This window comes from Mya arenaria, chromosome 4 (assembly GCF_026914265.1).
Source record: "Mya arenaria isolate MELC-2E11 chromosome 4, ASM2691426v1".
NCBI classification, from domain to species: Eukaryota; Metazoa; Mollusca; class Bivalvia; order Myida; family Myidae; genus Mya; species Mya arenaria.
In genome coordinates this window covers 45,117,149-45,139,129 of record NC_069125.1, presented here as the reverse complement: position 1 = coordinate 45,139,129, position 21,981 = coordinate 45,117,149, and the positions used below count along the sequence as shown (strand labels likewise).

At 35.0% G+C, this 21,981-nt stretch overlaps 1 protein-coding gene across 8 annotated transcripts in view; it reads right to left on the bottom strand.

Annotated features, from left to right (window-relative positions):
- Positions 1 to 21,981, bottom strand: part of LOC128231543 (unconventional myosin-Ic-like) — a 30,943-nt gene that overhangs the window by 7,226 nt on the left and 1,736 nt on the right. For 2 of the 8 annotated variants that reach the window (XM_052944535.1, XM_052944530.1), the window contains exons 2-23: positions 16,863 to 17,189; positions 16,387 to 16,502; positions 13,916 to 14,114; positions 12,337 to 12,417; positions 11,064 to 11,243; positions 10,591 to 10,689; positions 9,455 to 9,568; positions 8,625 to 8,696; positions 8,225 to 8,344; positions 5,666 to 5,733; positions 5,128 to 5,233; positions 4,774 to 4,854; positions 4,234 to 4,371; positions 3,846 to 3,941; positions 3,285 to 3,365; positions 2,638 to 2,861; positions 2,027 to 2,140; positions 1,692 to 1,768; positions 1,484 to 1,552; positions 1,081 to 1,165; positions 635 to 794; positions 63 to 146 (exon numbers count right to left, since the gene is read on the bottom strand). In XM_052944535.1, coding sequence (XP_052800495.1) covers positions 63 to 146; positions 635 to 794; positions 1,081 to 1,165; positions 1,484 to 1,552; positions 1,692 to 1,768; positions 2,027 to 2,140; positions 2,638 to 2,861; positions 3,285 to 3,365; positions 3,846 to 3,941; positions 4,234 to 4,371; positions 4,774 to 4,854; positions 5,128 to 5,233; positions 5,666 to 5,733; positions 8,225 to 8,344; positions 8,625 to 8,696; positions 9,455 to 9,568; positions 10,591 to 10,689; positions 11,064 to 11,243; positions 12,337 to 12,417; positions 13,916 to 14,114; positions 16,387 to 16,502; positions 16,863 to 16,988 — 2,490 coding nt within the window. In that variant the 5' untranslated portion in view covers positions 16,989 to 17,189. Of the gene's footprint in view, positions 1 to 62; positions 147 to 634; positions 795 to 1,080; positions 1,166 to 1,483; positions 1,553 to 1,691; positions 1,769 to 2,026; positions 2,141 to 2,637; positions 2,862 to 3,284; positions 3,366 to 3,845; positions 3,942 to 4,233; positions 4,372 to 4,773; positions 4,855 to 5,127; positions 5,234 to 5,665; positions 5,734 to 8,224; positions 8,345 to 8,624; positions 8,697 to 9,454; positions 9,569 to 10,590; positions 10,690 to 11,063; positions 11,244 to 12,336; positions 12,418 to 13,915; positions 14,115 to 16,386; positions 16,503 to 16,862; positions 17,190 to 17,523; positions 17,620 to 18,200; positions 18,323 to 19,305; positions 19,533 to 19,813; positions 19,951 to 20,189; positions 20,310 to 21,981 lie in introns of those variants that run through there. The other 6 variants (XM_052944531.1, XM_052944533.1, XM_052944529.1 and 3 more) reach the window with 6 other exon arrangements.

Below are 21,981 nucleotides of genomic sequence, written 5' to 3'. Positions count from 1 at the left end.
GTAATATTATTATGTTAATCTGTTATTTCAGTTAAAATCACTGATGTGTGCAAAACACTTGCCTGGGATTTCATGGTTGGTGTAATTTTCTTCACATATTTGAGGACTAGATTTCTAGTACAAAGTTTCTGCAGATGACCAGATGTCTGAAAACAATGAAAACATTTTTAAAACAAAAAAGAACATTGTGACATTGATAACAAGAGCACTGAAAAGGAGCATAACACAAACATTATTTAAGCCAGAGTTATGGGCCTTGCTACACATGTGAGTATAATCTCCGACAACATATGTACCATTAAATTAAGTTTCATTTGAATGGTTCTTGAATTATGGCCAAGGTTAAATGATTTTTGCATGCCGACCATATTGCCAACAATGACACCAAGGATGACAACCACAACAAGGCTATGTCTATTAACCTCACTTATTTTTATTTCAAAAACAGTCAAGCTTGCAAGGGATACTTTGTGTTACCAATACTGCATATTCAATTTTGATAATATAATTATTTCACTTGGTTGCGCTTGAACACTCCTAAAACACTGTCTGACAATTAATTTAGAAACTGTCATACAATAAAGCACAGATCCTGTTTTAAATATTTATCAGCAAGTCTTTTTCCACCACTTACCTCTGCCAGCAGCCTGGGTGCCGGTATCCAGGTCTTGTCTAACACTGACTGTGGCGCCGCCTGGGCGAGGCGCTTTAGCCAGTTCATCTTAGTGAACTTCACAAACTCCCTGTTCTCTTCACACTCCGGCTCATTACGGTACCGGAAACCTTTCACAAATCTGGGGAAACAAACAGTCATTCTGTTGTTATTTTAATCACATTCTGGAACCAGAATCCTTTTTACTTTGGAAAATTGATGGATCTTATATTCCATAATTTAGGTGGATTATTTAGCTCTTACATGATTCAATCATTTTTTCCACATAGTGTTGAATTGATAATGATCAAGTGATCTAAAAGTAATATCTTAAAATACTACTGTATGTGCATCCAGATTTTGTCTTAATCTCTATTAAAAAACACTTGTGTTTGACTAAACACCTTTGTTATGAAGCAAAGTCTTACTTGCGTATAACCAGTGCTGCCTTCCTCCTTCGTTCCAGCAATCGTTGTGCAATGACTCGTCGCCAATGACACTGGATTAAAATGGCTGAAGTAACAAATGAATTAAGTCACATTAGATTATGCATACTTCAAGCCCACATTCATTGTTTGCCAGATCATGACAAGTGACATGCACACCTATAGAGGGAGGTTTTCAATACTTTTTTTATGTGGTTATTTTCTTATATATCAATGAACTTAGTACATATGTATGTTATATTAATATAGAAGTTACAACATAAGTGCTATTCAAATTACATACAAGGTTTCTTCAACATCATTTGTGATAAATAGAGAGTAATAATGTTAATCAGCTTAATTATGTAATAGTGTACATGTAGGAGTTTAATGTTAGATTCTGTACCTGATATTTTCATTCGAAGGAAGACCTTCCTCTGGTGAAAGCATCTGTACTTGGACTGGATCTGGGTGGCTAAACATAAAACATAGAACGAAGATACACTTTAGAGCAGTACATACTAGGCAAGTGGATTTAGTCATGAAAAATTAATTTGAGTCACTCAGATAAAATATAATGTTTACAAAGAAACAAAGAAATCAAGTTCCGTTACCTAGCTCATGTTTTCGCCTTTGGAAGGCATCCTCTGTTGCAAACAGAACTCTTGGAAACCGGATAAAAATCTTTGTCCTGAAACCAACATTAGATGTTAAAAATGATGCCATTATTTTTCGGTATATGAAGTATTCATTTTATTATTTGTTAGGACTTAAGCTTCGTATTATAAACCTCAAGAACATTTATTACAAATAAATCTCTGTGTTTAAATTCACAAAGGTGAAAAATAACTTTCACTTTAAAACTGGACAATGCAGAAATTGCTCTACCATTGAAATAAGGTACATATTACAGCATTTCATCTGAAGATCAACTTTAAACCATCCCTACTTTCCAAGCCTGTAGTCATCCTCTCCATACTTGAGATGGGACACCAGGGCCTGCACTCCATCTTTTGGGTGTCCCCGGTAGCTGGGCCAGGTGGCGGGGCACAGGGACTTGTACCTGGAACAACCATCAGCAGATTATATCAGTAATCCATCAACATGTTAGTGTTGTAGTACTGGTATCACAAAATAGCTAGAGCTATCAATTGATGTGATTAATACCCATGCTGCCATGCACAGCACTTCTCCTTAACACGGTCAATATGTGTCTGAAGTTTGAAGTCAATACCTCATTAACATATCGAGTAATGGCGAAAAGTAGACTTGACATGATGTCCCAGGACAGACGGACAAACAGACCAGACATGTTGATTCTTATATAGCCCTCACCACATTATGATGGGGATTAAAATTATATCCATGGAGAAATGTTACCATGTATTAAGAAGCAATGACACTGCGACTTATGCAAATGTTTCTTTGTTTTTCTCAGTTGGTATACAAATTGTTACTGTACAACACAACATAAAAAACTATTCTCAAGTGAATATATTTAACAAATTGACAGAAACAACCCAAAACAGTTAAGACATTTACGTTATTAATCATCTTTACCTTTTTAGGAAGACCTCATACGGCCTCCTGTAGGCAAACCCTGCCCGGCGTACTCTAAGGTTCTCCATCAACCCCAGGTACTTGACCTGGTGAAGGACAATTTTCTCGTCAAACTGGCCCGCACGCTTGTAGTCGTTTGGCTTGATACATCGCACATACGATGGCTCCTTGGACATAAGGATGTCCATCAGCTGAGCTAGACTTGTCTTGAACTGGGTGGCTGCCTGTAAAGCACAAATAAAAAAAATCAGAGGCACCATAGGAAAATTTATTTAAGTTAAAGAGCACAAGGGCTATCATTTGTGATTTTTTAACATAAGGATAAACAGTTAGCAAATAGATATGGGTGAGAGTGGTGAAGTGGTTAAGGTGTCTGCCTCTCACCCAAGATTGTGGGTTCAAGCATCACCTGGAGTATTTTCCCATGACCTCTGATAAGGGACACCAGTACCGGTTTCTTTCCAGGAAATGCACTCGAGAGCAATTCATATCAGAATAAAGCTGTCTTGCTAAAAATAAATTAGTGATAAAAATATTTAAATACCAGTACGTTATTTCCACCATTCTAAATGGTAAAACATCTTATATAAACACTTTATTGAGGTTTCTTAACACAATTCTTTTTAAATAACAATACACAAACTTACAGTTTCTGGTCTCTTCTTACTGATAAGCTCAGCCTTGGTGAAACACTGGCTGGTTATGGCATTAGTGGTCTCCACCATGGCCTGAAGTATGCAATCATAACATGAACAGTCACAGATTTTGTTCTTCTAGCAGACGCAAAGTTCAATATAATCATTCAATAGCAATCAAAGTAGGGGTACATGTAAGGCAGGCATATCCCTTAAATAGTCAAAGAACTCCTGACTTTAATTTAAAAGAATAAAACTAAGGAATAATTCTAGGATTCTAGATTATACTCGTCTTTGTTTTTCCTCACTTGAAGGGCAACAGGCACCAACAGCAGATTTAGACAAACTGCATATATGGTTGTTTAAATCGCAATCTTGGAGCAGGAAAATTTGTCAAAATCCCTAGGGTCTGGACGATCTAAAATCTGTCAAAACCCCATCACCCACTGTCTTAAGTCCCCTATATGCTCTACCCGTTGGGCTGTGAAAACATGGATAGGTACTTAACTATTTCAATTGTATGTGTCTATTAGAACTCTTTGGCTTTAACCATTTACAATATAGAAGACTTACTTCTTTAAGATCTCTAAAGAGCAGGTCATTGTTTTTATCGAGGAACCCCTTGATGTTGTATGTCACGTCTCCAGCATAATGCAGCATACGGAATTCCTGCCAAATCAATGTTTAAACTTCAACACCTTTCATAACGATTGTTGTAAACAATCAGAACATAAAAACTCATTTTCAGACATGCATTGTCACAAAGACAATATACTGAGAAGTTATCAGGTTTAACATGTAATTTCAACCAAGACATTTGAAAAATTATTAATCTCAACACAAATATTTTAACAAAGAAAGTTTACAAACATAACATATACTTAAATTGTGTTATTGTATGTTCTTCTGTTGTCACTTTCTTTAATTTTGTCAAACTATCAAAGTAAACAGTCCCTCTCACATCTCTAGCGATGGTTTTCCTGGTAGCATTGTCTGCCACACTGTGTGATATGAAGTGCGGATGTTTCCCAATTGTCTCCCCTAGTTTTGACAGGAATGTGGCATCAGTTGTGTCCCCTGGTCTTAAACACTCCTCATCCTGAAAGTTTTGCAAACAATTAAGAGTTGCTATAACATGCAATAAATTGCATATCTTTTAGTCTATATAAGTTAAATCAATGGAAATAGTCAATCGCAAATGAATATTTTTGAAAATAAAGCGTAGAGAGATGGATAAATGCTACCTCTTATTTATCATATTGAACAATCAGACTGAGATTTTTGAAAAATAAAAAAGAACCAGGAACACCATCTACAGGTTCAAATGTACTGTGACTGTTTTTTGTTGTTGTTTTTTAAATGCCAATTTTCTAAAAGCAAAGCATAACTGACATCAATGGTGATGATAAAATGGGTCCATTCCCTGGTTTGTTTGTTTGTTTTTAAAAAAACAATGAAATATAATAAGTAATTATATGAAGAAGGAATGCCAAGGACCTACCAGGACTGACATGATGCCTATTGGTTTTGCTTCAATGAGGTCACAGATGATTTTGTTGTTGAAGTATTCCACTGGCTCCCACTGAAATCAACAAAATATTATAATGGTCAATCACAGGAAAAGGCCAGCATCTTACTGTTAATATTGGCCAATTTCACCAAATAATTAAAAATTAATCAAAACATATTTAAGAACCAGGTTTTGATATTTTGAACTCCAAGGCCTTCAAATTCGGAAACTTTCCACAAAATAATGGCAATTTGTGAACTTCTAAGTACTTAATTTTGAATGTTCCATGCTACCATTAATGAAATGCCTATAATTTGGGTATTATTAAGAGTGAATAGTTTGTACCTGGATTCCCTCCCTTTGGTACTCTTCCTGTTCAGACTTCAGTGTGAGCTCGATGAAGAGCTGCTGCAGTTTCTCATTGCAGTAGTTGATGCAAAACTGCTCAAAGCTGTAGAAATACATTTTAAACTATATGTGTAATATAATATCATATATACATACATATCTGCCAACTTTGTTACTAAAACTAACAGCATTTAACTTAAAAAATGTTCTTAGAAGTTATAAATTTGATTGACAGGACACCTATATGCCCTGATTTGAATTTTCAAGACCAGCAAGTGAAAAAATCCCTGGCGACTAGCAACTGCAAAAAAACTCTTTGTAGATTTAACAGATTCTGTTGTTATACATTACGGAGCGCATTTAAAAATTAGCATCAAGTCAATATTTTATAAAAAAAACTGTCAATAAACAGTGCACAAATTGGCAAAACCTAAAAATAACTACATGTGTACAGTAAGAAAATGATGATAAAAAACATTTCATCCATCTTAGGGCAACTAAATGCTTCCTTTATACATGTATATGCCTTACTTACCAGTTGACTTGAAATATTTCAAAGCCATAGATATCAAGCAATCCCATCAGACTGCATTTGATTTTACACTGAAATAAACAAAAAGCATAGTGATAATGACATTTATTTAGTTTGATAAAAACAAACCTATGAAGTACAAACTACTACAGAACGCTTAAAGAAACAGAAGCACTGCAAGTAGATGTCTGAATGAGTTGCTCAAGGGGCATAATTTCACAAATATTATGGTCAGAGTGAGAACAACTAGAGCTCTCACAGGAGTGACGAATACCCCCACATGCCGCCTGGACACAGGAATGGCAAACCATTTCTTTGAAAACAGGCCATAACTCCAAGGTTACTGCACACTGCATCTTCTTTTATCATGCATGTATTGTTTTATTTAAATCTGTTGAGTAATTCAGAAGTTACACTGCTGACAAGAAAAACTAGCCTTTCATGAGTTATCGTCAGGAAACCGTTTTTCTATTTTTAGTAACAGTAACCTTGACCTTGGCCCCACCAGCCCCAATATCGAACTTGACCTGTATCTTCTGATGTTACACCTGCGTACCAAAAATTTTTCAAATCTGTCTAGCCTTTCATGAGTTATCGTCCGGAAACAGTTTTTCTATTTTTAGTAACAGTGACCTTGACCTTGGCCCCACCAGCCCCAATATCGAACTTGACCTGTATCTTCTGATGTTACACCTGTGTACCAGAAACTGTTCAAATCTGTCAAGCCTTTCATGATTTATCGTCCGGAAACTGTTTTTCTATTTTTAGTAACAGTGACCTTGACTTTGGCCCCACCAGCCCCAATATCGAACTTGACCTGTATCTTCTGATGTTACACCTGTGTACCAAAAATCGTTCAAATCTGTCAAGCCTTTCATGAGTTATCGTCCGGAAACCTTTTTTCTATTTTTAGTAACAGTGACCTTGACCTTGGCCCCACCAGCCCCAATATCGAACTTGACCTATATCTTCTGATGTTACACCTGTGTACCAAACTGTATCTTCTGATGTTACACCTGTGTACCAAAAATTGTTCAAATCTGTCTAGCCTTTCATGAGTTATCATCTGGAAACCGTTTTTCTATTTTTAGTAACAGTGACCTTGACCTTGGCCCCACCAGCCCCAATATCGAACTTGACCTGTATCTTCTGATGTTACACCTGTGTACCAAAAACTGTTCAAATCTGTCAAGCCTTTCATGAGTTATTGTCCGGAAACCGTTTTTCTATTTTTAGTAACAGTGACCTTGACCTTGGCCCCACCAGCCCCAATATCAATCTTGACCTGTATCTTCTGATGTTACACCTGTGTACCAAAAACTGTTCAAATCTGTCAAGCCTTTTATGAGTTATCGTCCAGAAACCGTTTTTCTATTTTTAGTAACAATGATCTTGACCTTGGCCCCACCAGCCCCGATATCGAACTTGACCTGTATCTTCTGATGTTACACCTGTGTACCAAAAATTGTTCAAATCTGTCAAGCCTTTCATGAGTTATCGTCCGGAAACCGTTTTTCTATTTTTAGTAACAGTGACCTTGACCTTGGCCCCACCAGCCCCAATATCAAAGTTGACCTGTATCTTCTGATGTTACACCTGTGTACCAAATATTTTTCAAATCTGTCTAGCCTTTCATGAGTTATCGTCCGGAAACCATGAAAACCGACAGACCGACCGACAGACAGACTGACCAACCGACCGACCGACCGACAAGCTCACTCCTATATACCCCCTCAAACTTCGTTTGTAGGGGTATAATTACTTATCGCATGCCTATCATCATGGCCCAGTTTTCACATACTGCTGATGAAGAAGCAATCAAGGCTATGACAATTCCTAATTTTTTTCAGACTATGGACTACCTTATAAACTGTATGCAACTGAATTTGCAAATAAGCCAAATTCTATTCATTTATTTTTGTTTGTACAACACATGATTAAAACAAGATGGCTGAGATTGCCCTATCTGCACACTTGATTTAAATGACCAACATGTCAGTGCTTATTAAAGATATTGCTGCTTGCCTAAAACAATTTTGGTGAAGGACCACAACATAATGCTACATACGAAATATCAAACATCTGGGCCATGCAATTTCAGAAAAGAATATTCAAAGGGGGATTTTCTGATAAACCAACTACCTCTTCCAACTGGAGTTATTTTTCTTACAAGAAATGAATCATGCTACAAATACATGTACAATTTAGTAATATAGTTAAAACTAGCACCGCCTCCTGTCTGCAGTGTTTTAAACAAACCAACATGTCTGTAAAAGCATTTTTTAAATCTGGCCAGTAGTTCCTGAGGAGAACTTTTTCAAAGCTTTTCCTTTTGGTTGCCATGGCAATAATAGTTCTAAAAGGAACCATATCATTTTAAGAAATCTTGAAGAAGGCTATCCAATGAACATTCCTGTAAAATTTGGCAAAGTTGTTCACGAGGAGATGTTGACGACGGACAACAGATGACTGACAATGGACAACAGACAGTCCCCTATCACAAAAGCTCAGCCTTGAGCATCAGAAGTGCTCAGGGGAGCTAACAACAGCTAAACACGCTACCCTGTTGGAGAGTGAGGAGTTGATCTTGTGGACTATCCAGGTAAAGAGGCGGTCATAAATCCCCTTAGCGAGAGCATCTCGTGCATACAGGGCCTGGTCCACAGTTAACGGGGATCTCAGCTAAAATACAGATATTACAACACAGATTCTAAATATAAACAAAAACAACACTGAATGGTTATGGACAAATGATCATACATATTTCATATTGCAAGAAAATTAATATTTTTTGATGGAATTATCTGGGATAATATTATAACTTTGATGTTTAAATTTACACAAATTTCTTTTCTGATCTCTTTTAAACAGTGTGATATCAAAGATACCAATAACTCATAATTCTCATATGCGTGACTTTTTATCTTCCCTTTAAACATCCTGATTTTATTGACGGATATACCTTTTCATTGTTTGCCTCTATAGTTTTGTTCTGAAGTGCCAACAGTAGCTTATCTTCCTGACATCCAAGCAACTGGGGAAAAATAACATGATATGTATTGATTATAAACCCACAAATTAATTTCCGTAAAACATACAACATTTTCATTAAATAATGTTATCATGGAAGAATGATGTTTTGATCAGAATAAAATGACTTTGTTTCCATAGTAACTTCCAAATACAATGGTATGAATTGTAAGCAAATGATCATTACATCTAATACAAAATTGATTCCATACATCACAGTTATGAATAAGTATGCAAAGAACCTCCAATAACTGAATGAGAAAAAATAATGAATAATTAATAGCATAACTATAATGTTCTGACAGCCTTTGTGTCAAAGTGGCGTTGATAAATATCTTACTGGTTATTATAGTTAACATATAACTATATATAATGCAGCTGACTTTTTTGTATCTAAAGAGCAAGTTCTTCCTGTCACTGCATCAGTACATGACAATATTCCCCATGAAACTTATTAGGCAAGGCAACCTTTTTGTCCTTTTACCATATTAAAAGGTACATTGAGGAACTTCAATCTTTGTAATAGTTAGAAAATATTAGATAAAATCTAAATAATGAAAAACGCTGAGGGAGCGAAGCAATTGGACCTTTACATGTTCTAAATGTCTTTGATTGTACCATAACCTATTTTCAGCAGTTGAGCAACCAAATTACCACATTGTGTCTGTTTAGTTGTACAACTATAAATCCAAATGATGAAGCATGGTACTGATTGAAGGCTGATGTAGGTTATAACCTAAACTGACATAGAATGCTACCCACCTCTGCTACCGTGGCAACCAGATTGGGGTTGGAGATGTGTGCCATGTCCTTGCCATCAGCCTCAAACTTCACATTGCCCAGGTGTAACACAGAAGCTACTATGGCAAACAGTGCCTATGAAATATAGAAAAAATCACTTAAAGTTGAACATACATGTAGATTATTTTATTGTTAGATTCCAGAAATAATGCTATAAACATCTTAAATTGCATATATGCTAAACATTGAACTGGCAATAAAAGCTTCTTATCTATGTTTTCACTGTGTTGTTGATAGCTCGTAATTGAGGTTCACATTTGATCTATTATAAATTTATAAAAATCAGCCTTTGTGTATAATATGGTGCACTATATTTTAGTAACAGCTTTTTGTGCATGGGTACTATTTTTTAGCAGTGAGCTTTTTATGCACTATATATTTAGCTGTCAGTCTGATATTTTTGGGATGGATCCATGGTTAAGAGGTTACAAAGTAGATCCAGGCATAACAGGTTTGATCCCCCGCTAACTACTAACTAGAAGCACTGCAATGCGACGAAACCAGGCTTTTAATATTGGCAATCAGAAATTATAGTTAATTAATTTCTCAGTTAGGAAAAAACACCAGCCTTTATATCTTTACTTTTATCAAAAAGAGACATAACTGAAAATTATTCTAATTAAGTATCTTATGAGTTTAGTTTCAATCAATTCTAACTAAAGCTGTTGGGCGGAAACCATTCTTCTATTTTTTATAGTGAAATTGACATTGACCCCACCTCCCTCAAAAGCAATCCCAAGCTAGCTCTTCACATAGGCTACCTACATACCAACATTCATTACTATCCATCAATGCTAGCTGAAGTATTTGGGTGAAAACCAATGTTTGACCCACATCGCCCAACAACATCCCAATCCTAATAACCTGGTTTTCATTGCAAACACGGTAAAAAATACTGTCTTCTGGAGGAACGTTAATGGGGTCTTCAATGTGACAGTGACATGGGACAGTGCTACATGTATATGTTAATAAGCCTGTTGCATCTTAAAATAAACGCACAGACCCCTTGTCTTTGTTCATAAGATTTTAAGTAAGTTTGAAAACAAGGCTGAACTTCAGTAGAGTTAAACACACACTACAACCACAAGGTCTCGTACCTTCTGTTGTTGCTGTGAGAAGTCTAGGACATCCAGACTGTGTTGTACAGCCCTCCAATTGGCCTGGTCATCCATTGTCTGAAGGCTGCTACTCTCACCCTGTAAAATATAGACAACTCTCTTTTAGTTACACATGTGATACAAGGTTTGGCATCTTCTGTTGTTGCTGTGAGAAGTCTAGGGCATAAAGACTGTGGTGTTTGGCCTGCGAGTTGGGCTGGTCATCCATAGTATGAAGACTGCTACTCTCACTCTGTCATTTGTACTAGTCATAGAATATTTATCTATACATTGTTGAGTAAATTGTACCCAATGTACAATGTACTACATTTATTGTCATAAAATGACCATACAAATAGAGTATTTCTAGTGTTATATTTAGAGCAAATTTGAGTTAGTCTGTACCAAGCATTGTTTAAATAAATATTTTTCATTTCTAAATGAGTTTCCAACCAAATGGTAATGGAACCCACCTGGTTGAGATAGAAGTATGCGTCAGGCTCAGCGGTGAGGCTAAGCTGTTTAAGGGTAATGGGCGAGGCGCCATTCAGGAGCTGGTAAAATGCATGGAAGTTCCTCTCCCCTGGGGCCTGATGTACCACTCGTGACTTCTCTAGCAGGTAGTTCAGGATGTGACCTCCCACAGGCGCTCCCTGCCAGAATGAAACAAACCAAGCTTTAGTATAAACATAACTACAGTATGATTCTCTCACATTAAAAACTGTTCCTCCTTTTTCCCAGCCAGCATGGTGTACCATTCCTTATTTCTTCAGATGAAAGTAAAAAGGTAACTTCCCAAGGGCCGCTGTCAGAGGCAAACTGTAACAGACAACCAAGTTACTGAAAAAATTTCCTCTCTAAATTTTAAAAGTCCTCACTTGAATTATCCAGTAAAAAAACTCCCATTGTTGCTCTCTGTCAATACAGATCAGTCACCATTTACTAAGAGACCCTCCCTTTCTTTACGACACTCTGCCTCTCTTGTTAAGCTTCATCTCCTATACTAGGACATGGGTACCACCCACATCTTCCCTAGGAGATAGTTTAGGATGTGATCGTCCAGGGGGCTCCTGGTTGAATACAACCCATAGTCAATCTCTACAGAATAGGGTCCACAACCTCTCTCTCTTATTAAGACACACCTATTTTCCCATCCCCAGGGGCTATGTGTTCCACCCACGACTTCCCTAGTAGGCAGTTAAGGAGTGTCCTCCAAAGGGGTCTCCCAGTCGGATATAACCCATAGTCAACCTCTATTAATCTCCCTCTTACTAAAGACACACCCAGTCTTAAGTTATTTTTCTCCTCTGGGGCATGTATCACCCATGACTTTTCAAGATAAAAATAATCAGTGACTATATGACTAATTATTAATACCTAAGAAAGTAAAAATGACATTTTAATGAGTTTTTATGCTATGGCAAAATACACATCTGACTTTGCCATTAATAAGACAAAATTATATACCGTAGCATGTTCCTCTTTATTACAAGATACTCATTCTTCACTTTGTTGAATACAATACAAAAGTGGAAATTGTTCATATATATTTATATATATATATATAATTATTATTGTATACCGTATGTACCAACTTTAGAATTATTTTAATAATACACAATCATAAGGCCACTGAGAATGAGAAGAAAGAAGTATATAAATCTTTACAACCAAGACTGTAACCATCTGAATCACTAGGCAAGAAGATGACAGGCTATGAAATATTAACTATTAAAGTTCTAATACCTTGTAGTCAAACTGGATGTCCATGTATTTCCCAAACCTGCTGGAGTTGTCATTCCTGGTAGTCTTGGCGTTTCCAAAAGCCTGAAAATCAAAAGAAAATCATGTATTTTTAATAAACACAATTTGTTTAATTCTAAAATGTTTCCCGTAGTTTGAAAAGAAACTCTGGTTTTGTCATTAAAGATTTAAGCCGTAGGTCTGAGAAACAACAACAGTTCTTAATTAATCACTATCATAACTTAAACAAGAGGGCCCTGAAGGCCCTGTATTGCTCACCTGATCCAATTCAATTACCTTGCTGTAATAAGTACATTTTGACCAGGTTTCATATAAAAAAAGTCGAAAATATGACCTCCAAAGTGTTTTAACAATGTTTTCCATGATTAGACTTCATGACCTAGTTTTTGAACTCAGTTTACCCAGTTTCAAACTTGACATAGACTTCATAAACACAAACATTCTGACATAGTTTCATGGTGATCAAAGAGAGAATATCACCTCTACAGTGTTTACAAAGTTTTTCTATAATTTGACCTAGTGGCCTGGTTTTTGACTTCTTATAATTCAGTTTCAAACTCTACCTTAAGATCATCAAGAATAACATTCTGATCAAGTTCCATGAACATATGGTCATAAATGTGGCCTCTAGAGTGTTAACATGCTTTTCCTATGATTTGACCTAATGACCTAGATTTTGACCACACATGACCCAGATTCTACCTTGGCCTAGAGCTTATCAATATAAACATTCTGACTAAGTTTCATGAACATACAGTCATAAATGTGACCTCTAGAGTGCTAACAAGCTTTTCCTATGATTTGACCTAATGACCTAGATTTTGACCACACATGACCAAGATTCAAACTTGACTTAGACATTATTAATATTAACATTCTGATTAAGTTTCATGAACATAAAGTCATAAATGTGACCTCTAGAGTGCTAACAAGCTTTTCCTATGATTTGACCTAATGACCTAGTTTTTGATCGCACATGACCCAGATTTAAACTTGATTTAGAGATTATTAATATAAACATTCTGACCAACTTTCATGAAGATACAGTCATAAATGTGATCTCTAGTGTGTTAACAAGCTTTTCCTTCAATTTGACCTGGTGACCTAGTTTTTGACCGCACTTGTCCAAGATTTTATTGAGGGTAACATTCTGACCAAGTTTCATTTAGATTGTGCCCAAATTGTGACCTCTAGAGTGTTAACAATCAAATTGTTGGCAACGGACGACGACGGACACAGGGCGATCACAATAGCTCACCTTGAGCACTTCGTGCTCAGGTGAGCTCAAAAGCAAATTTACAAAAGTCTTCGCATGAACATCACTTCACATGTACAGGTCATTTTTAAAATAACAAATCACTCACAACATTGAGCCTTACCTTCTTTGCTCTCTTTTTTCCTCCATTTTATAGATTTTAGTATTAATAATATTTGACTTTCCCTATTCCAACTGATGGTACAAACATGCCTGTATAGCTAGCTATTAACCTGCTTGAAACAAATAAGCATATACTTCAATAATTATAATTGATATCAACTGTTAATCGATCTCGAGACAAACCTCCAATAGGGGGTTAGACTCCAGCAGCCTGTCCTTGACGCGTTCAACATCGCTAGAGTGTGTGCTGCTGGCCGCAATATACAACAAAACCTTCTTTGAAGCCTCAGTCTTGCCAGCGCCACTCTCCCCAGATATCAGGATACACTGGTCACGATTCTCACCACGCATGCTCCGATAGGACGCATCCGCTATGGCAAACCTGGAGTGTACCGTAAAATCATAAATCAAGTGTCATTAGCTTATAATATCGTGTGTTGGAACAAACTGAAACTGTTTGCTGAGGCACTATTAACGAGACTTCATTATGACAAATAAACATTGATATCAAAATCAAAATTTAAGGTTGTCTAGTTAGCACACTCGCTTCTCACCTAGGCGACCTGGGTTTGATTCCCGGCTTGGGCGCATGTGAGTTTGATATGTGGTCACCAAGCCTCACAAGTGGGTATTCTCTGGGTTCTCCGTTTTCCCCCACAACACATGACCACACTTTCGTGTAAAATCATGCCAACAAGAGTGATTTATATAATGTTGTTATAACTTGTTTCACAATCGTTGTAAAATAAATATGTTTAAACTAAATTTGCAAAATCTTCTACAATGGACAAGCTGATATTTAAAACTGGCATATATAAATGTAATGATTTTATATGTAATTTCAAAAAAAAGTCATGTTAGGTTTGATGATTATAAAACTATGCAATTTTTCTTTTCATTGATACATATAAAGTAAAGAATATTATAATAAAATGTATAAGATATGACAGGAAAATAGGATAATCACGACTTTTGTATACTTTTTCAATGTATGGCATGATACAAAGGAAATATTATGTTTCGGCCTTATACTAAGTTATGTTAACATAATACATTTGACAGTAAACAATTTACTTGTAAGATGACTATGAGAGATTAATATCAAGTTTATTTGTACCAAAATAATGACATCTGTCAGTGACATTTGACTCTGCTAAATGGAAAACGTATGTAACAAGGTGAGATAATAGAAAAATGAGACAGTTACTTTGTTAAAAGAGGAACAGTCATTACACAGTAGATCAATGATTATTAAAAAGTCTGGCATGCCTTTGGCTTAAGAAGAACGGTGAAATAATGCCTGATTACCCAGATACATTGTAATAAATGATCCATAAGGCCAGTGCCTTATATTAAAGAGTTAATGTCTTACAACAAAAGGATTTTGATTTTGCTAATCTATTTAATAAGGTCATTTTCATACAAATATACAAAGTAAAGAAGTTTATTTGTATCATAAAATGTCAAGGGTTCAAAGCAATGAGAAATAATAATAAACATGCAATTTAATTAATTGAAATCAACCTCTTCAGACAATTTGATGATTGAATCATAAAACAACACCCATATCCTTGTTCAAGTTTTTCATCGTGAGTAATAACAATTCAACAGGGGAAAAGAAATACTTGTAGATATCAAGTACATGAGGATGAAAACCACTTCATAAGAGGATTTATAGCTGCAACAGATGCTAACCCAACATGCTGTTACAACTTTATCTGTTTCAAGAATGTTTCACACATATTCCACTTACATATAACATTCCCTTTTTGTGTTTTTTTACAGAGTTTGCTTTTGCAAGTAGTCATATTACAAAATAAATTAGGGTAGAGTTTCTTTAGAAAGAAAAGTACTTTGCATGTGACAATATTTGATTCTTATTACAAGATGATTTGCATAGTATGTACAGGTTATTTTTTTTATCATTCTTTATGAATTTTAATGTTCAAACCTGGCGCAGCGGAAGTATTTAAAGCTTATGTTTTAACCTCACTGTAAACAGCCAATATGTTGATGTTTTAACTACAAAGTATGGCATGTATAACATTGATCAAAATGGACTTTAAATGTCAAATGTAATGTTTTAAAAAATGCTGCCATTCCCATTGCTCAAAAAAATATTTTAACCATTATAGACTATATAAAAAAGCACCGTGCCATTAATTGCGAGACATTAACATTTCACTAGTTTATGAAACCGTTTTTTTTTTTATTGCAATGTGTATACAGGTAAATACCCTTATACATTATGTGCACTACAGCGACGGAGTTCTATTGTAGTTATTTTATGTGTTCATTGGATTGCACAGCAAGTCATGAAATTTGACTTTCAAGATCTGCAATCTGATATCTAATCTCACAATACGTAGTAAAGAAGCAATGAATGAAGCTACCTTTGGATCATTTCTGCAATTGTTAGAAAACCTCAGATTGCATAATTTTTCATTAAAATTGCTGTTTTTCAACGAATTTTATTTTATTGCCTTACAGATACAGGATAATATAATTTTGTATCCATTTATGAAAAAAAGAAAACGGAAGAGATACTATGGCAGTTGCATGCTGCACCTTTACATGGAAAACCCATTACCATAATCTGCTCAGTCATGTAGCAGTTAAAATCAGATTTATTACACACACATAATTATACATACACATGCGGAGGTAGCTCGTAAAAGTTGACATTCTTGTAGCTGTGTATGATCTCAGGGTTGTAGATGTCCAGTTCATGGTATGGGTTCACTGACACGAGGACTGGCCCTATGTATGTCTGTAAATATGAACATCAAAGGGGTTAAAATGTATATAATCATATATTATTTTATAAATGTCTATAGCCAGTCTCTCTAAACAGTAGTTTCATTAAAATGTAATGGCTTGAACCACTTACATATTTCATTTAGCTGTCAGTTAATTAAAACCAATTATTGATAATTTCATTTCCTAGAACCGAAATTCATTCTGTAATAAATATCAATTTAAAATAACAATAATTAAATAATAAACATGCTTCTTCTGATGACCAAAAGTTATGGTACTAGTATATAAATATGTAAAGATTTCTATGTTGTATCAACATTTCTACCTAATCCAATATACATGTCATAAGACTCACACCTTCTGGACTTACATATATCAGATCTTCATGGAACCGTTTCTTCAGGTTTTCCAGAAAGGCATCTGGGTTCCTGTAATCCTCAAGCAGCACAAAGTCCTGGACCCCAGTGTGGTCCCTTCTGTGCAGGTGATCCTCCATTGGTCACTACAGAGGGATGGGTACCGATAGTGGAAAGCTAGAGGTACCAATATCCTTGGTTATCAAAGCTGGGTACCAAATTAATAGTTTCTGTACTTAATCCTGGGTCCGCAAGGCAATATCCAATGACCTGTTTTATTAATGCCTCTTAAATGTCCTCACACTTAAGTTATAAAATCCTATATGATGAACATGACTCATCTGAAAAGATAATTATGTACCTATAAGTAACCAAACAACCTTTTGAGAGGGATATATCAACCAGTAAGGTTGTTAATACTTCAGTATCAAATTTTCAAATAAAATTACTAGGTAATGAAATTTGAGCAAACAATACTTGTAAACATTGCTGTTCACTCACTGGCAGCTTTAAGAGAGAGGGGGACAGCTTTTGCCCCCCCTCCCCTAACCTACCCCAATTGGTGAAATAGATTTTTTTTGTAAATATTGGGAAATTAATATGAATAGTATATACCACAATTTCAAACTTCAAATAGCCAAACTTTATGTTGGGGTGGACCCCTGTCCCCCTTACCACGCTTAAACTATAAACTGTCCTTATCTTGGAGATGTCCCCATGCGCACATCTGAAGTACCCACCCTCTAATGCCTAATCCTGCTGGATACACCCCTGCAATTTACATGGATGTGAAAATTTATCAGTTAAGTAGGAGAAAGCAAACAGGCTTGTGTTGTAAGATTTTGTTTCCATCTTGACCATAATCTTAAAGTGACCTCATAAATCCAAGTGCTCTACAAAGCACAGAGATCAAGCACGCCCAGGGTTAATATCTACCCAGAGAACATTTAAATGCCAAATAAGGTCATCTAACAAATCCTCAAGCTGACCTCAGTAAACTGCTTTCAAAAACTTCACTCAGATATCATTCAACAAATCTCCATTGTCTCTCTTGCAGAAATATTCTCAAATGAAACTTAAAGCCAAGTTATCCAAAAGCAGTGTTCCAAACTCTTAAGACTTCAACACTTAAGCCAGATACTTGAATAAACAAATGTTTAAGAAAAATAAATACCACAGTTTAGTATTTACACAATTGTTAAACAAAATCAAATTTACAATATTCAGCAAATTTGGCAAGCACGGCAATTAATGCACCCATTCAGTAAACAGTAAGCCTTTAATAAATTATGCATGTAAATACCCATAAACTGAATCAGGAAGCTTTAAACCCAAGTGATTAAATAACTTACCTTTTTAATACTAATTCACAACTTTGAATTCAAATTGTACTGTGATTGTTGAAGTATATATTTCTATATAACTTAAATTACACACTGTACATGCATGTAGTTATTTAATCAATTTAATAGTATTTTTCAATTAACTTCCTCAAATACACTCATACTTGATGAAACACTTTTACATAATAATAATTCCTACAAGAATTCTTGTATTATTATTATTTAATAAGGAACAGGACTTTTATTGAGATTAAAAGCTGCACTCTCACAGATTGAACGTTTCAACAACTTTTTTACTTTTTGTCTTAGAACGAGCCAATTTTCGCGAAAATCCATGGAAACCAGTTTATGATATAAGACTGCTGATAAAAAATCAGATCGCAGATTTTTATATTTAAGTTAAAAAATTGATGTTTTATGCATTTTCCTTAAACCATTAGTAACGGTTTAAACCATAAAACATCACTTTTCGAATGGAAATATGAAAATCTACGATCTGATTTTTTGTCAACAACCTTATAATATTGGTTTGCAGATATCTACGCAAAAAAATGCACTTTCCAAGACAAAAAATAAAAAAGTTGTAAAAATGGTAAATCTGTGAGAGTGCAGCTTTAAGCTAGAATTTTAAATATTAGATAAGATTAATACATAAATCAATGATTCATACTACTGTTTGCAAATGCACTTAGCATTTCAAAGTATTGAAGCATTCGACTCTCGTAGCTGACAAAGTTGTCACAAAAAATATCAAGGTGTTTAATACAGACGATTGATTGCACTGATCAAAAGCACCGTCTGCTGCTGTGAAGACTGGCACACTATAATATATCAAATGTGTATACTATTTGCAAATAAACTTGATGATTAACGTGCTAGTCAATCAGTTAAACATGGTCAGGTACGTTATGTCAGAAGACTGGTTCACACCCAACCTTTCAAAGTTTGAAGTCACTGCTATGCTAGCGCATTCTGGCAGATCAAATGAAATATTTTTGCACCCGATTCCTTTACATCCATTACTTGTGGAAAAGTCCTCTAATAATTCACTTTTCAGCACTCATGATTATTATTCATTTATTTATTTATTCATTCATTTATTACCAAAGCTTACCTTCAACCAGAGTGACTTTAACATAAGTTAACTATCCATATATTCACTATGTCCTTAGGGGCACTGTGCAGTCAGAACCAACACCTGATCTGTCCCCAAATCGGTTTACAAATATCTCAAACTTTGTAAGTTGTTGAAACATAACATAGTCACCAGGATGGCGTTGTTTGATCCTTCTGTCAAACATTCACAACCCCGGTGATTAACCAGACTCCTTTCCAAAACCGCACTACCGAACTTCCTATACGAGATAATGATAATCTCTGACAAAATATTTTACTCAAATCCTTAGCTCCCTGTTTGACCTTAAATGTAACATTTATCAGAAGTTGAAAACAAGTCCTTAAATTTAGCTCCCAAATGGACAAAAACATCAGATAACGCTGCTTCGGTATTTTTCTAAATGATACAGTTCCATATTAATCTTTAATATCCAAAAATTAATATCCAATGCTGGGATACACATATAATTATCACTTAATTACAATCAAAAAAATTAATATCTAACCTTTTGGCTTATTACATTTAGATGTTCAGAGAAACAAACAGTGGTATATCCAATAGGTTTTTTTATATAATGAAATTTAGAAATATGTTTTACATCTAATCCCAAAAATCATTTAAACCTTTTTGTGAATGAGCAGTTAACTGTTATTTTAAACATTTACCATGAAATAAACACCAGTAAAACCAATCCTATAGTAAATGACTAATACTAATTATCAAACATGCACCTTATATTAATGGTTACGGTTATTAAATGGTAAATTTATCATAGATCACATTCCACAGAATAAACCAGCTAAAGCTTCATGTAGAAAAAAATATCTTTGTGGTAATAAATAAACGTATATTTTATAAAAAGGAAAAAAATATTAACAAACCTCTGCTGTGATTTCAATAACGTATTTTAAGACTGACATGCAGTCTAGGTAAATGTTTAAGTACAGGAAAATTTACTACACCCATAAAATGCATTTTCATGCTGTAGATACATGTGTGATTCATGGGGTTGTTTTATGAGGAAGTGGATTCGGAAGTAATCAATGGTCTCTATCATGAAATAACAAACAGCATTTAAAGCCTTCCTACGAATAATAGAAGGATCTTTGTTCAATATTTGTAAAGAGTTTGTTTATATTTTACAAGGACAATCAATAATATATGTCAATATGACAATAAAACATTATCTGAAGGTCATAGTATCCTAAAGCATATATCACAAAATGATCTTGACAATATTTTGACTTATTTCCATATAATTATATACTTAAGAAACAAAATGAATAATTACAAATCAACTATTTGTTTTAATTCAAAAGTCAGTTATTATTTATTGTTACATCATAATTTTTCATCTTTAAATTATAATTCGTCACCATTAAGACATATTAATTCACAGTCCCATTGCCAAAAGTAAGTCATTTCACAGCAATATTGTTAAATAAATAAACAACACTGAAATTAAACCAGAATTTATTTCCAACCAGCTTTTGTAAGGCATTTATCTGCAGATAATGAGGCGGTACAGGTGCCTGGGTATCTGTACACAGTCCAGGGCAAACATACATTCATTTATCTACATAGATTTCATTAAATTAATTCATTTCTTATAGAAGTGGTTTGTTTAAGTTGGCCTAAAAAAATTCGTTCATGTGCGTTTTTGAAAAGTGCTCGTCATCCCTGTTGTGTGGTCATGCATAGCCAAGAAATAATCGATGATGGATATGAAATTAGTACTTTTGGACCAAAACCAAAAGTGACCTTGAGGTTTGGCTTATTTACACCTTTTAATTATAGTGAACATCTTCTGCATAAGATCAGTGATCCTAAGAATATTAAGAATAAATATGATAATTGTTACATGGATGTAAGAATAACCATTTTGGGTTTTATGACCAGGCGTATGCAATGATCACTGATCAATGTTTTTGTGAAAAACTAACACAAAATCAATATGGGTCAACTATTAGTCCTGACCAACTGGCATACCAAGTATGAAGTTCCTGGGTGAAAGCCTTCTCAAGTTATTAGCCGAAACTGATTTTTTTACCTCAAGGTCATCCCAACTTTGACCTTTGTCCTATTTATATCAAAATCAATAGGTGTCATTTACAAGTCATGACCAACTAGCATACCAAGTTTGAAGTTCCTGGGTGCTATAATAAAGTGTTTTTTAGTTATTGAGCAGAAACCATTTCCAGCCTTAATATAGTCACCACAATCATATCGTTTTTCACCTGAAGGTCACAGAAACCTTGACCTACTGTTCTCAAAAGAGATACAGGTCATCTACTTGTCATGACTACTTGCATATCAATAATAAATTTCCTGGACCCAAAAGATGAGTGGAAACCATTTTTTAAACTCAAGGTCACCTTGACCTTTGACCTTCTGATCTCAAAATCAATAGCGGTCATCTACTGGTCATGACCACAACTTGCATACCAAGTATGAAGTTCTTTGGCCTTAGTGTTCTGAAGTTATTTAGTGCAAACAAAGTGTGATGAATGAAATGACTCAGATGGACTGTGCAGCCAGACTTATTGACGGACAGGGCAAAAACAATAGCCTCCCCATGAATGGGGCAGACATGAATATTCAGGACACTTGTATATCAGTAAAATAAAAAAAATCTATAATAATATCAATTTGAGACAAAATAAATATATGAAA